The sequence below is a fragment of the Colletotrichum paranaense genome (genome assembly GCF_030867605.1).
Source record: "Colletotrichum paranaense strain IMI 384185 chromosome Unknown Scaffold_19.1, whole genome shotgun sequence".
Lineage (NCBI taxonomy): Eukaryota > Fungi > Ascomycota > Sordariomycetes > Glomerellales > Glomerellaceae > Colletotrichum > Colletotrichum paranaense.
The window spans coordinates 143,883-159,337 of NW_026848977.1; the positions used below are offsets into that span (position 1 = coordinate 143,883).

The 15,455-nt window shown below is 51.8% G+C and overlaps 4 protein-coding genes across 4 annotated transcripts; 2 read left to right on the plus strand and 2 right to left on the minus strand.

Annotated features, from left to right (window-relative positions):
* Positions 1-340: 340 nt before the first annotated feature.
* Positions 341-2,193, plus strand: CPAR01_15348 (methionine aminopeptidase; the record flags this gene model as incomplete). Its single annotated transcript, XM_060499597.1, has 6 exons — positions 341-383; positions 461-1,311; positions 1,394-1,657; positions 1,761-1,925; positions 1,986-2,072; positions 2,137-2,193. The coding sequence occupies 6 exons, from the start codon at positions 341-343 to the stop codon at positions 2,191-2,193; spliced, it is 1,467 nt and encodes a 488-aa protein (XP_060341597.1).
* A 274-nt stretch (positions 2,194-2,467) lies between these two features.
* Positions 2,468-7,061, minus strand: CPAR01_15349 (pfs domain-containing protein; the record flags this gene model as incomplete). Its single annotated transcript, XM_060499598.1, has 4 exons — positions 2,468-3,036; positions 3,114-4,855; positions 4,907-5,765; positions 5,819-7,061. The coding sequence occupies 4 exons, from the start codon at positions 7,059-7,061 to the stop codon at positions 2,468-2,470; spliced, it is 4,413 nt and encodes a 1,470-aa protein (XP_060341598.1).
* A 663-nt stretch (positions 7,062-7,724) lies between these two features.
* Positions 7,725-10,779, minus strand: CPAR01_15350 (RNA recognition domain-containing protein; the record flags this gene model as incomplete). Its single annotated transcript, XM_060499599.1, has 4 exons — positions 7,725-8,138; positions 8,229-8,567; positions 8,642-9,045; positions 9,549-10,779. 4 exons carry the CDS (start codon positions 10,777-10,779, stop codon positions 7,725-7,727), a joined length of 2,388 nt encoding a protein of 795 aa, XP_060341599.1.
* A 2,301-nt stretch (positions 10,780-13,080) lies between these two features.
* Positions 13,081-14,131, plus strand: CPAR01_15351 (uncharacterized protein; the record flags this gene model as incomplete). The annotated part of the gene is made up of 2 exons (XM_060499600.1): positions 13,081-13,159; positions 13,287-14,131. 2 exons carry the CDS (start codon positions 13,081-13,083, stop codon positions 14,129-14,131), a joined length of 924 nt encoding a protein of 307 aa, XP_060341600.1.
* Positions 14,132-15,455: the final 1,324 nt, after the last annotated feature.

Here is a 15,455-nt window from a genome sequence, read left to right on the forward strand (position 1 = left end):
TGTTTGGGGAAGGCCGATCCGTGTCTGTCTCGGGAAATGGTGCCCACGTCGTCTAGTCTTGCCATCCACTTCGGCTTCACCTTCTCACCTCAGGAGAAATCTCACGCCACGACTTGCGTTCATGCTCGAGTGGATTAACTCCATTCGACGCCCTTCGATTGACGAGGTCAACGGGATCCCACCGCCAACGAAATGTTGCAGCCATAAAAAGCTCCTCCACCTAACCCCTCATTTTCTCCGGATCACCATTTCTCGCCGACTTACACCACCACCTACCCTTGACGACTGAGGCTGGCCTTTACTCAACAACGCGCTCGCGACTGACAGGCTTCATGTCGGAATGGGTTCAAAGACACCCGAAGACCATATTCCAGGAGGCAATGGTAATGAATCCAAAATGCTGTCTTTGTTTAATTAGCCTTCATAACCAAGTGGTAGCATGCTAATTGATGTCGTTCAGGCGGGCCCACTTCGTCCGGCATTTCTTCCGGCGGGGAGCCGCGCGGCGTGCACCTCTCCCGTGACGGGGACGGCAGTCTCGGCGACGGGGGCGATGACGACGGCGACGATGGCGACGAAGATGAAGTTGTCGCTGGCACCGGATCGCTGAACAATGCAGCAGACAACGACGATGGCAACGATGATAATGGACCCAAGAAGAAGAAACGAAAGCCCAGAAAGAAGAAGAAGAAGGCTTCTGCCGCGGCGACTGCTACGAAGCAATCTGACCCTCCGAGGGTGCCGCTGAGCGACCTCTTCACTTCGGGCTCGTACCCGGCCGGTGAGGCGCAGGCTTACACCAAAGCCCGGGATGCGGCTACGGCTACGGGTGCGGACTCGGATATGAACAGCGCGCGCACGACGGCTGCGGAGTTACGGTACCAGTCCCGCCCGCACCTCGAGGACCCGAGCCTCCTGAACGACTACCGTAAAGCCGCTGAGGTTCATCGGCAGGTCCGACAGTGGGTTCAGGATACGGTGAAGCCCGGTAAGCAGACTCTGCTCGAGATCGCTACGGGGATCGAGGACGGGGTGAGGAGTTTGCTGGGGAACCAGGGGTTGGAGGTGGGTGATGCGTTGAAGGCTGGGATGGGGTTCCCTACGGGGCTTTGTCTTAACCATGAGGTTGCGCATTATACGCCGAACCCGGGGCAGAAGGATGTGGTGTTGAAGTATGAGGACGTGATGAAGGTTGATTTTGGGGTGCATGTGAACGGGTGGATTGTGGATAGTGCGTTTACGATGAGTTTTGATCCGGCGTGGGATAGTTTGTTGGCTGGGGTGAGGGCTGCTACGGAGAGTGGGATCAAGGTCAGTCTTCCTCTTCACGATGTCCCACTTGCGATCTTGTTGGGAATGGAAGGAGGCGTATGCTGATGTGTATGTGTCACAGACTGCCGGAATCGACGTCCGCATCTGCGACGTCAGCGCCGCGATCCAGGAGACGATGGAGAGCTACGAGGTTGAGGTCGGCGGCAAGATGTACCCCATCAAGCCTGTTCGCAACATCTGCGCGCATGATATTGCGCGGTACCAGATTCATGCGGGCAAGTCGATTCCGTTTATCAAAAACAACGATCAGACCAAGATGGAGGAGGGGGAGATCTTTGCGATTGAGACGTTTGGAACGACGGGGCGTGGAAAATTGTATGATGATGTGAGTTTCTCCCCTTCCCTGAAGATCGTTGGCTGTGTGACTACTTTGGCGTCATACTTTTGGCGTTGGGAGTCTGTGGAAGGAGACTTACAACGATGATTAGGTCGGTATCTACGGATACAAGTTGGATTATGACGCTCCTGCTCAAGTCAAGTTGCCCTTCCCATCTGCGAATCGTCTGTACAAGACGATCAAAGAGCAATTCGGAAGTATTGTCTTCTGCCGCAGATATCTTGACCGTCTCGGCCTAGATCGGTACTTGGCTGGTGTAAGTTTCTGTCGTATCTCGTGGCACTCATATTGTTTATTGACATGTTTTCTTTCGCAGCTCAAATCCCTGGAATCTCATGGCATCCTTGAGTCGTACGCACCTCTTGCGGATATCAAGGGCTCTCAGTCTGCGCAGTTTGAGCATGTGAGTTACGATTTCTCGGCGCGAGGCTTCCAAGAAGAGTGATTCGAGAGACTAACAGAAGTAGACCATCCTACTCCGCGAAAACAACAAGGAAATCATCAGTCGAGGAAGTGACTATTGATAAGGGACACAAGAACCAGAATGTGATTTTGAGAAGGGCCTTTTGATGTTATTTTTTGCGAGAAAATAAGGGTGACGTCTCAACACGTCGTAGTACATCAGGATGACGCGGACTCAACGCTCCATCGTCCGAAGAAAGGCGATTCGTTACTGCCATAGAGAGCCTTAACGCTTCTATGTGCTCTTGTGGGCGTTCAACACTCCTTTGCAACCTTTTGTTTCGTTCACTTGTATTTAGAGCTCTGCGTCTTCAGCACTAGAGCCCGTTGAGATGTCTAAGATACATATACACTCACTTTTCCTCCCTCCCCAATCTCGACACATACGTTGTATGCAAGGTAATCTTCCCTCCTTTTGTATATTTTGGCGACGCCGGCCACTCCCAAAAAAAAACGTTCGCACTGAATAATAAAGTGGGGATCAATGGTAAATTCTTGTGTCTTGCCTTTCGCACTATGTTGAAGAAGGAGGTCAGCAATTATCAGCCTCGAACTCCTATACATCTGTTGAAGCAGGCTGACTCCGTTCTTGTCCACCTCGTTTGCAGATGCTCCACTCTCAAGCAGTTTTTTCACCAGACGATGTTTTCCGTGGAAACATGCATGTTGCAAAGCGTTTTGAAGAATCTCCTGTGGTATGTTGACTCGCCGGTTTCGACGGGGGCTGAAATGCTTGAGAAGCTCCTCGGCCGCATCAAAGCAGTCGAACTGAAGTGCTGAGAGCACACTCTCGTAGACTGTGTCTGCACCAATATCGTCCAGAGGCATCAGCTTAATGATCTTAGACTGGTTACCGCAAGATGCAGTATAAAGAGGGTGGCATTTGTAGTCGAATTCGATAGATACTAAGCCCCATGGTGGAGGAGCAGTTTGACAATTTTTTCATGCCCCTTTGCAGCCGCGAGGCTTAATGCACTCATACCGTCGGCGTCTGTGACATTGGTCTTTGCACCTCTTTCTATCAGTGCATGGGCGATCTCAAAGTGCCCTTCTCTAGAAGCTGGAACAAGAACGTTGCTAAAATATGCAACTGTGTCCGCATGAGACATCTTACTGAGGAGCATTAAGCTGATCTGGAGGGAGAGCGTGGTCGATCTCCTCGAAGCATCCACAGCCCTTTCACCGACTTCGACCCCTGTGCTACGAAGGACTTCGATAACGGTTTGCCAATAACGAGCAAGGATGTCGACACCAGTGGAAGACAAACTTGCGACTGCTCCTTCATTCAACAGAATCCCCACGATTTCTTCATGAGAATTCAAAGCAGCGGCCCCGAGAGCGGTTTTCCGTGGTGCACTGACCTTTGCATTGACGTCTGCCCCCTTTTTGATGAGAAGCTGTACAGTAGTCTTGTGGTCATAGGTTGAGGCAGCCGCCAGAGCTGTACCAAATTGCCCGCCCTGTGTGTTCAAGTCTGCTCCCTTGCCAATGAGGATGTTTGCGACAGCATCATGGCCTCTGTATGAGGCAGCCTGAAGAGCGGTCCCATATTTACCTCCCTGCGCATTGCAGTCCGCTCCCTTATCAAGTAGGATTTCCACAACAACTTCGTGACCGCTGAGTGAGGCGGCTTGAAGAGCGGTGCCGTTTTGTCCACCCTTTGCATGCAGGTTTGCCCCTCTGCTGAGGAGCATTACCACAACCTCTGTATGACCATTTAAGGCAGCGACTTGAAGAGCCGTGGTACCATTTCCACTTTTGGCGTTGACGAGCTTTGGGTTTGCCTTCAGAACCTCCTCCACAGCAAACACCAGACCTTCGAATACACAGAAGTAGAATAAATGAAGGGGACCATCATTCTCTTCTTGAAACAACCGCTCGCAATACATTTGCATCGCTACACTCATACTTGTGTCTGGTAGTATGACAGCCTCTGTCATACGCTGGTATTCGCGGTCGTAGAGGTAGTCTTCGAGGCAAAGATCGGGATTCCATTTTTGTTCCTGTCGATAGGAGCGTTCGTATCTCGCTTCTTGATCACATTCAAGATGAAAGTCAGAAAGCTGAAAGCAAACTCCGTAGCAGTCTCTATGACCAAGGAACTCTCGAACAAGAGGGGCAATGGTGTCGGAATCAGCTCGAGCAGCATATCGAGCCCAGTACTGCGCAGCATACGGCGCTAATGGGTACGAAGATTCAAACTCCGCTGGTAGAAGACTATAATCCATGCTCAATAAGTATGCAAGGCATACTCTCGCCATTACTGATTTAGCGATGCGTTCCTCAAAGGCACAAGGGAACTTTGTCTCCATGCGGTCTGAGAGGAGATATTCTTTTACTGAGAAATGCGCGAGCTGAAGAGTCTCCACTGTCTTCCCCTTGGATCCAACAGTTCTAGTGACAGACACGACCAGGCTAGGGCAGTAGATTGAAAAATCGTCTTTGTCTGGCCTTGATGCGGGATTGAATATCGGATTGTGTTTTTTTGCTTCAGGAGATACTGCGATGATGTCGACGGCTTCCTCCAGACGTAGGGGATCTTCCGAATGGAGCAAAAATTGCAAGATTATCCATGCTTTTTGTTGATGTACAGCAGGAATTCTATCCAGGATTCTCGCATAAGTCTCATCTAAGGTCGTCGGCAGCGAGTTCAAGGATGATCGGAGCTCCTCGTCATTCAAGCAGTGCCGAAGTTCAAAAAGTTGACATGATACCCAGCGAAACCTAGAGCATTGATCAGTCTAGTAAAACCAAACATGACACATCTCTGCTTACATTCCGTCGGCTTTTTCGCTCAGGTATTTTTCGACCTGTTCCCGAGAAGACTCGTTGTTTCGCCATTCTGGCAGGTCGCCCCATGTCCTGAGTGTCGATCGGATAAATGCTCGTATGTCTTTATTGACTGACTTGTTCCGCAGAGGAATCTGCATGTCCTTGGGAATGATATCCTTCAAAACACGACGAATGTCTTCTTCTTGGCGACTTGTGACCAAAATATGAAATTTCGCCCCTTCAGATTCCAGAAGAGTTTTGATCCAATGTAGCAGCCCTTTATTTTTAAGCGCTTGGCCTTGTTGGCATTCGCGAAGTAAATCCCGTTCATCAAGCGCATCGAGAACAATCCAGACTTCGCCGGCTACCTCAAGCATAGCATTGAACCATGAGCACAGAGAGTCATTGTCCGGTTGTGCTGAACTGGCTCCTCTGGATTCGAAGACCGAGTCGAGATATTCTTGAGCAGCCTTGCTCTGGCAGTGAAGTTGTTCTATGAGAGATCGGATTGCACCGTCCAGCGACTGCTTCTCAGTGTTTGTGAAGGTAAAATAGAAATAAAGGCAGATGCTCGTGCTGCCTCGTAGATCTCTGACGATCGTCGAGCTTAGGATCGTCTTGCCACATCCTGGGCCGCCATACAGCCATAGGGATGACCCGGGATTTGTCTTCCAGTCCAGATACTCCTTCGTGTCAAGAAACCACTGGCCCGTGCCATCATGTTGTAAATTGAATGCCTTGTTGTGATCGATCGATGGGTCTGGTGCAGAAAGCCATGAATGAATTTTGCCGGAACGATTGCCAGCGGTCAACTGCTCGACTTTCCGATGTGTCTCCTTTGTGGTTGCCTCGATCTGAGAGACTAAATTACACATGAGAAACAATGAAGTCTATCGGTAGGTGCTGCCTACTGACCTTTTTCCATAATCTCTCCTATTTTCCTGGTTTGTTCCACATTCATGCCCTCCATTACTAACAGTAGCTCTTTGGCATACGCAGCGGCAACAATCGCCGCATAGTTTTGCCACCTATCATTCTTGTGGCTGTCTGCGTAGTCACAAATTCCTCTGATCACGAGACAGGGGAAGTCATTCATCAGACCGGCTGCCTCCATTTCAAAACAAAGACACCCTGTCTCAAGTTGTTGCAGGATTTGGTCTCGGGAAATGCTGTCTTTGACAACCGAGTTTCCGGAAGCAATGATGCCATAGTGGATCTCAGGGTCAGTATCGATTCGATCGTCTCTTTTGAGTTCATCTTCAGGATTGCAGTGTATGCAAGCTCCGAACTTCGCATTAATGCTTTGAGGCCTTGCTTCTCCAGCCTGACCATTTGAAGCCGATTCGGCACCGATTCTGTCGTTTTCAGACCTCCACTGTGAGATGAGAAGAAGCACTATCATACTCCAAACCCAAGCTGTTGAGATGCGAAGATGATGGTAGGAAAGCTGAGCGAAGTTCATTGAGACTTTTTTTCCCGGACGTACAGAGCCCTGTAGTTTCCCGACTTGCACATGTGTCGATGACGCTGCGAATAATCGATCGTTCTGAGGTCCTTGATGAATGAATGCTGCGTCTTTACCGCACGGTTCGGCCAGCCGTGGAAAGAGTTTGAGCGCATCAGCTAAGATCCTCGGCAACTGGTTGCCATTGAGTCGCTGATCAGCTTTCAACTTTGCTAACCCTTTAAGCAAGACTGCTGGTGGAGGAGCAAGCGAACCAACTCGCTGGAATTCGCCATTTCCCCTCAACTTCCCCAAATCATACTGTATGACTCCCGAAGACCCATCGGTGGGCCGACTAACCACAACGTCGCCGAGGCGGATGTCAATACCGTTTTCTATCCTAGGGATACCGGCACCGATGCCGACCATGAGACCGAATCGAATCTGCGGAAGCGAGAGGATCATGCTGTTCGCAGTCGTTGCTGCCGACACAAGACCATAGCTTCCTTCGGCTAATGAAGCGATGATGACATTGTGAGCACCGATCCGGCCCCAAGAGTAGCTGTTCGTATCTCGTTGATTTTGAATGAAGTTTCCTGGTTGTTGGTGTCTTTCGTCGAGCATAGCAAGTGCGGCTGTGAGTTCTTTGTCCAGAGCAGCGATCCATCCGATAGTATAGGCCTGAAAATCAGGCAGTCGTCTCTGATCTGACATGATTTCTTCGTTGAGGGACGCACAGGTCCCACGCAGCAGTGAGGGAATCCTCGGATTTTGCTATCAACTCTACTTGGTCGTGAGTGGTCCAGAGGTGTCTGTAAATTGGCCTTGTCTGAGAATAAATCGATTGAAGGCAGATTAAAACCCCCAGTGAATGTAGCCGCCAGCCTGATCATTCACTGTACAACACGTAAGCACGAAGCTGAGATAATTGGCCTGTCAGCAATGACCTGCACAATGCGATGTGCATGCTGAACCAATGAGGGAAGACAGCGAGGGGGGCAAGAGATACCCATGTTGAAACCAGCTTAGCCAGGTATCTCGTGGCTGGCTGTCTCTTGTATGTGAGTCGTGGTAACGGTCATACTTGACATCGGGTTTTCGCTGATGACGAATGCAATGTTCTTTCAATGGTTAAATGAATATCAAGATGCAGAGAGAAGCGTTTTCTGGAAGAGCATACGAGTAGCACTACCGATTACTTCATATGCGCCGGAAGATATCCCAAAGGGCGTCTGCTCCATGGCTAGATGTCTTTAGTCTTCTAAGCTTCTTAAACAGCAGACATTATGGGGCGGCCGTAAACCTTCAAGCGCTACGCTGATGTGTCTCGTGCTTGAAAGTCATCGTATTTTAGTCACAGTGAATAAAGTTCCATTCTCACTTAGCAAGAGCGTCAAACAATGTAACCAAACCTATCAAAAGAGCTCCAGCCGTGACGATGAAGCTGCCCACAGTCGCTCCAGTCTGAACGCTTGTCTGCACATCTGTCTCATACTTCAGAACCGCAACAATGGGCCAAGCCACGACTGTGGCAATGCTGACGATAGTCGGCAGCAGAACGACTATCGAAATCAGGGTGGTATCCCATCCAACCACGAACCTCAATCCCTTGAGCGAGTCTGCTTGTACTAGATCCCGGTAAACAGAAGCGCGTCGCAGCTCTCGTATATCCCTACGAGGATCATGACCAGCCGGTACACTGGTCGGAGTTTCATTCTCTACCAGTCTCAAGATTCGCTGGGGGACGTCGAAGCCGGACACTAGTGGTCCCTTGTAAATATCGTCTGTGATCTGCATGGCATGTTAGTGAGTTAGCTAGGAAACTTCGTCGGCCGCATCATTTGCTGTGTAGACTTGTTCATGAATGGACCTTTCACTTACCTCTACGATCTCGAATCTAATTAGCGCCTTCGGGAGCAGAACCTGGGAGAATCCGCCCTCGATCCTGTACAAACGATAGAAGAAGGAGAGGTGTTTCCACATCTGAAGGTCATCCATCCCAGGTTCGTCTGGACCTGGAAGCGGAATACGAACGCAATCGGACCGTCCGATGAAGACGGGAATGAAGTGCCCAGGGTACTTCAGTTTCCAAGCTTCATGATAGTTTTGGGAGAAGCGTCGTCGGCGGATGGCGAATAGGCAGTAGATGAACCAGAAGTATGACCAGATTGAAGGCCAGAATGAAGATACCTTCGACACGAAGACCAGACAACTTGTGGCCTTTTTAAATAAACGAGCTAGTATCTAAGAAGTAGATTGACCGGAACATGGATCTAGACAGGGGCAGAGCTTACGTAGTAATGGCCGACACTAGAAAGCAACGATCCGATTGTGAATGTGCCGCTTCCTAGCCCAAGGGTCCTAAAGATGAAAGCAATGATCTGGACTACTAGAACGGAGGTGATGATGAGACTGGGACTGGACCAGACAGAGTAGAAGATAAAAGAATAGACGACAATCGAGTTGCAGAATATAAGACAGGCCATGAGACGCCAGCTACCAAGAAGTATGGGGAAGTATGGTGCCGGTACAGGTTGGGTTACTTCGTCGACGATGAACGCATTGATGGTGAAGCCGTGAGGTCGCGTGGGATGCAATCGTCGGTACCAACGAACAAGACGAATGAGGAACGCATTTCTCCTGGCTAAACGATCAACAAGGCTCTCGATATCCATAGCATAAAGGTCGTCAAGTTGTGCTTGAGCAAGTTTATGTTATCTGGCTGAGATGAATGATTGAAGCAGGACGAAAAATACGAGGCTGCGATACCGATCACTTCAGCATCTCTTGCCATATGACCATGAGGTCATGGCCGCTCAATGCAGGGTCGTGGCAGGGATAGCATGGTTGGTAAAGATCACTCGAGCTGGAGCTGAAGATGGTGGCTGACATGGTCTAGTGATCACCCAATAGGATATGGTTGACGAAGCCGGCTTCTTTTCTGCCCGGTCTAGATGTGAGCTGCAACGAATGAGATCCTTTTCAGACATATTTAAGGTCGTGAAGCTGAAAGATCATACATGAGATAGTCGTTCAAATGTTAGTTCTCGTACTAGCCGGCACAGGCAGGTAGACTTCTCCCAGAGGTTCGGCCTGTAATCGCGATACATGAGATACAGAATGCGATGCTGCTCATAAACGACAAGTCTGAATTTGTTCGCTAGAATGTAATCTTGGTACCAGTATGTTTCGCCGCCGTACCCGTCAACCGCGCAACCATGAGATCGTCCTGTGCCTTGAGCTCGCCCGCGGGCTTCTCCGTCTTCGGGGGCCGGGGCGCCCTCGGCTTCCTCTCCTCGGTCGCCTCCTCCGCGCCCTCGCCGCCCTCCTCGCCGTCCCTCCTGGACTTTTGCTCCTGCCTCTTGGGCGCGTCCTTGCCGAACCGCTTCTTGTACCTCGTCTGGTCGTCCTCGGCGAGCTCAATCTTGAGCATGCGACCGAGCAGCTTGTTAACCCACCATTTTCTCAGCTTGAACTTCTTCTCCTCCGTCTTCTTGTCCTCCTCGCCTTCGGCCATCTCGTCGTCGCCATTCTTGTCCTTGGAGGCGACGAAGTCGTCCTCCGTCTCGATCTCCTCCTTGATCTTGACGAAGCCCTTGACGGCCCAGCCAGCGGCCTCGGGCTCGCGGAACTTAACCCAGCCGTAGCCCTTGCACTTGCCCGTGTCCTCAAAGGTGGCGACCTTGACCCAGTCGATCTGCCCGCACTTTTCAAAGTGCTGCCACACGTCGTCGTCGGTCGTCTTGAAGCTCAGGTTGCCAATGAAGATTTTGCTGCTCTTGGGCACCTCCTCCTTGGCCGCGGCCGCACCGGCGGCGCCACCGGCGGCAGCGGTCTCCTCTTCCTTCTTCGGCCGGCCCTCGAACGACTTGGAATCCTTGATGAGGAGCTTACGACGGCTCAGCTCGGCCTCGGTAAGCGCAATGGCCGCGACCTTGGGCGCGACATCGTTGAAGTCGACGTAGGCGAAACCCTTGTTGGAGGGCTTGTCCTTGCCGACCTGCTTCGTCGTGGGCATATGTAATCTCGTGATGGACTCCTTGGTGATCATCTCGCCAGAGTTGTCAATGAGCCACTGGCGCAGCTCGTCGGGGGTGACGAAGAAGGGCAGGTTGCCGATCCACACGCCGTGCTCGGAGCGGGCGGCGGCCTTGGCCTGCTCCTTCTCCTCCTTCTTCTTGGCTTCCCTCTCGTCATCGCTGTCGAGCTTGACGGGGAGCTTCTTGCCCTTCTTCAGGGCACGCTTGGCGCGCTTGGAGGGGGGTTCGGGGGCCTCGAGGTCAACTTCGATCTCCTCGACGGCGGCGGTGGATTTGCGCTTCTTGGACGACTCGGGGGATTGTGACGGCGCATCTTCGACTTCAACTTCGGCCTCGGGTTCGGCCTTGGCCTTGGTCTTCTTTGACCGCTTCTCTGAGTTGGTGGTAGCCATTGTGAATATTGCGGGAGCTATGCGATCTCAAAGACTGATTGCGCTCCAATAATGGCAAAGGGTATTTCGAGATTTTACCAGAAACCACCGTGAGAATCTCGCATTGAGACCCTTGGTCGGCTTGGGCCCAGAAGTTTTTTTTTGTTCCTGGACCACAATCGATAAGCCGATAAGAGAACATGGGCGGAACCTGGTGGGTCTCGACCGCTCCACCCCGCCGCCGAGGCCTGCTCACCGAGGCTGACCTTGACGGGTCAAGGTCAGACGGATGTACCCAGACATGTAGCGGTACTTGGTGGCAGCTTGGGCTGCAGATAGCTGATTCTACCTAGCGGTCGAGGAGGTTGGCACTTTGTCCGAAAACTCGCGCCCTGCATTTTTGGCAGGACTTTGAGTCCTATACCTAAGAGGCGGATACGTAATTATGATGCAGAAGGGGAAAAGAAGAAGAAGCGGTGACTGAGACTTTTTCTCTCGGGCCTCAGATCTGTGTCTCTGTCTTTCTGGGTCTCTGTTTTTGCTCTCCCTTTGATTATGCGTATGGATGTGTTTGTAAGTCATCATTTCTCGTCCGGTTCGGTTTGTCTTGTTTTGATTCAGAAGAGAGCATTGCGGCTCAATGTAACCCGGCGCAAATGAGGAATAGAGTGCCACCTAAGGACTTGTCGTCAAGGACAATGAGGGGCATCCACTTTGTGGCCGGGGAGTTCCAGGTTCTTTGCCATCAAGGGACGCTGAAGAAGGTTAGAGGGGTTGGAAGGGGTTCATGGATGATGATGCGAATGGGGCCACCCGCGACCCGCTTACTTTACTTTCCCTAAAGTGCTATTCTGCTTGGTTGTCCGTAGAGAGTTAAGATGAGCATCCATTGGCTTGTCGACGCCGCCGAAGTCTGTCTGACAAGCCATATTCAATCATTACCGAAGGTTATTGTGCTTTGACAGTTCGCAGCCACTTGAGATGTTACCCTAGAATAAGGTACTCTACTTCCGGTGAGTGTGCGAGGTATCAAAGTCAGCTGAAAAGGAGGCTGAAGAGAAGAGAGAGTGGAGAGTTGTACTGGTGACTTGTGGATAGTAAGCCAAGGTACCTGGTCTTCAGAGTGAGACTCCCGACTCAAGAGGGAGAGAGGGAGCGGGAAAAAATAGTCAGAGACAGCCCCCCACCAGTGGTAGAGGCGCCAACGCCGCCGGATTGGCGCCCTCCATCATCCACTCACGTGCGGGCGATTTCCGACGAATGAGATCCGCCAGTCGCCCAGACGAAACCGCCCAGTGGCCGCCATCCCGCTGCCCCCTCGTCACAACAACTCGCAGAGCGCAGGAGTGACAACCAATGCCGCCTCGGTAAGGTGTGGTCCTGTGCCTTCTCAAGGTACCGTAAGTATCTGTACATTGTTACAATTGGTGGATGGTGCCTGCTGTTTCGGCATAGGGCATCCATCGGGCCCTTGACCGCTTCTGTTTAATTTCACAGGCGGCTTGCAGCAGCTCGACCCAGCGGCGCCGCACCCTCTTTCTCGAGGTACTGTAGGTTCTTCTCTCTACTTACTCGTAGTACGCGGACATCTGCAAGCTACTATGAATGCAGTCCAATCCCTAGCACAGCTCTGGATCTATATTCGTACCCAAACCCTTTTCGAGCATTCCTCTCTACTCGGGCAGCCTGTAGGCCTGCAACTCGGCACAGAGAGTGGGTTAGGTGGGCATCCCATCCAGCCAACGCACGTTGCTTAGCTGGGTCTAGGTGGTTCCAGCGATCCAGTGACCCAGTTGCAGGCTTGCAGCAACAAATCCCACGCCGCCATCTGAGCAAGGTCCAGCAGGCCCAAGCCTACCAGGTTAGTCCCCAGCAGCTTAGTACCACTGTAAAGAAGGCGCGAGGTGAGGTACAAGCACTGAAAGAGGAAAAGGTCCTTTTTTTCCCTTTTCTCCAGTCCCCTTCGCTTCCTCAGGTGTGCAGCGGGTGCTATCCCTCGCCCCGTTCGCCTCCATCGTCCTTCTTCTCCTTTGCCCGAATCCTTCTGCCAACTGCTCTTCTTTCCCCTCACATTCACCCTCTTCACAAAAAGCCCACAACAATCAATCCAAACAAGAAGCCGTCCTCCCGTCTTCTTCCCGACACTTACCGCCCGACCGACTCATCTTCAATCAAAGCAACTCGAGCATCTGGTCGCACCTAGATTGTTGTCGTCGTCGCCGTCGTCCTTTTTGGTCGCAACCGTCGTCGTCAGCCAGAGTCAAAAAGCAGGAAACCTCCCGCCCGACTCCGACTCCCCGATCTTTCGAATTCAATCACAACATGAATGTGTTGTTGTCACCACAACCGCCTCTCTTCCAACATCCCCACGACCCCAACCGCATTTCTCCCTCTCGTTCTTGTGAGTATTTCCCTCGTCGCTGTGTTCCCTCCCTGGGCTGGCGTAGCATGGGGCGAAAGACAAATCTCGATTTTGTTTCGCAACCGCTACCCGACGACTCGTGCATCCTGACGCTAATCCTTAACAGTGAGCCCATTTCACAACATGGCCACCAGCCGCAAGCGCAAGGCTGACGAGGAAGGCGATGAGATGTCCCTCTCTCCCCGAAGCTCCCCGTCCACCTCATCAAGACAACTTCAGCGCCCGTCGAAAAAGGTTCGCTCAAATGAACTGGTCGGCCGCCCACTCACCCTCCCCCGACTCCTGGAGACTCTGGACCCGACCGCATTGCGAACCGTTCTCGAGCGAATCTGCGAGCGTCACCCTGACATCGGCCAGGAGGTTGTTAGCAGTGCCCCTCGCCCGACAGTCGCCGCTGCACACGGCGTTTTGCAAGAGTACCAGGACAAGGTGAAGGCCGCCATTCCATACGGAGAAACTAGTGCCGACTACACCTACTACCGGGTTAAGGCCCCCTTGACGGCTCTTATCGATGCACTACTTGACTTCACCCCGCAATATCTCCCTCCCAACGAGAACCAGGCCACCGTCTCGCTGCAATATCTGGACGGAGCCACCAAGATTATCCACGCCCTTCCGGACTGGGAGCCGCAACAATATCGACACCACAAGGAAAGCGCATATGACGAAATTGCAAAGGCCTGGGCCCTGGTCATCAACGAGGCTGCTAAGCGCGGGGGCGGTCTGAGTCTGCACACTGGAGGATGGGACCAGACCCTGGCGAAACACCACGAGATCTCAGGCGGACGCATGGGCACGGCAATGAATGCTATGGCGGCGAGCGTCAGCTGGATGGCGAACGGGGGCTCCAATGGTCAACAGCCCGGAAACCAATCCTCGGATCCGAACTCAATCCTCAACCAGCTCATGTCTGGCACATATGGCGCACCTGTGCGTGTCGGACCTTGGTAGAAATCTGAGACTGGAACGACGAAAGAACAAAATCATCCGAACGTCAAATAATAAGCATCGCCGCGACATCGGCCACGGTCGGCGGCACCCACTGAACATATCACGACGACTATAACGACGGCTTACTTCCTTCTTTACTTCATTCAGCATGGGACGGCAACGGGCATAGACTTTTGGGTTCCACGGACACATTTTCTGTCAGGACCACGAGGGGTTGGGCGGCGTTTTGTCACTTTTCGTTGATTTGATGATATCCCTTTCCTGACGCTAGTTGCGAGTCTTCTCGTGGTTGAGAGTTGGGGTTTTTCTATCCCCCATCCTCTTCCTGCGGTTGACGAGGAAATCGAGTCACGCGCTTTGCATGTAGGTAGTTAGTTTTGGTTTTCTTAGGTTTCAGGGACAGCATCTTGGGGACAGCAAGCAATCGATGATCCCGCCCGCTTGGGAGAGTTCAGTCCACTCATGGCTTATAATTATCACCCTTGACGGAGACGCTGTGTGGGTTGATTGAGGACGAGTGTGAGAGAGAGGCATCTCGTTATGAGAAGAAACGAGTTCACACTTGAGTCGTGCAGAGCAGATAACGGTTTCACAGCAGTTGGCGACCTCATGTGTTAGTGTAGCATGAAATTAAGGTATTAGCACGTTGTATCCATGCAAGCGTACGTGTCCCACGAGTCGCTCAGTTTGCGTGCATCCAAGACGGCTCATCTGTTTCAACTGCCCACTGAGTCGGTGACATCCGCGATGGCCACATGCGTTCTCCTTTACAACTCGAGGAAGCTAAAGGCCTGCAGCATTGTTGCAGGTTGCATGTTTGTCTGTTTGGCATTGACAAACACCTATATTCATAAGAGAAATTGCCCTCTGATGATGAGATACCTTTGTACGGGCAGATTTGTATGGGTGGTCATCATGATGCAACCCCTCTCCTCTTTGCGTGCCTGATCATCGTCAGCCTTTAACAAATGCCGAGCCCGGGATAGCCGTAGACAGTTCCTCATTATCGTCGCCGTTCTTCCTGGGCCGCCTCTTTTCTGCCCTCTGCCAACTACCTTATGAGCGAGAACCCCAGGCCCGATGAGACGCCTGGTCAATACATTGTGATTACTCGTTTTCATTTGACTGTTCGTGCGCTTTGGTCATATTACACCAAAGCACTCCGACCTCCTCACCCCCTCTCCCTCTGATGTTTCTCGTGGACTGTCCCTGTTCAACTTCATTGTTTTTTTTCCATTTGGGTGTGTGTCGTGTATCGTGTGTTGTGTGGTTTGAGCAACAGACTAAACCCTTCTGGATGAGTTGGACTAGAATCAAGAAAGGG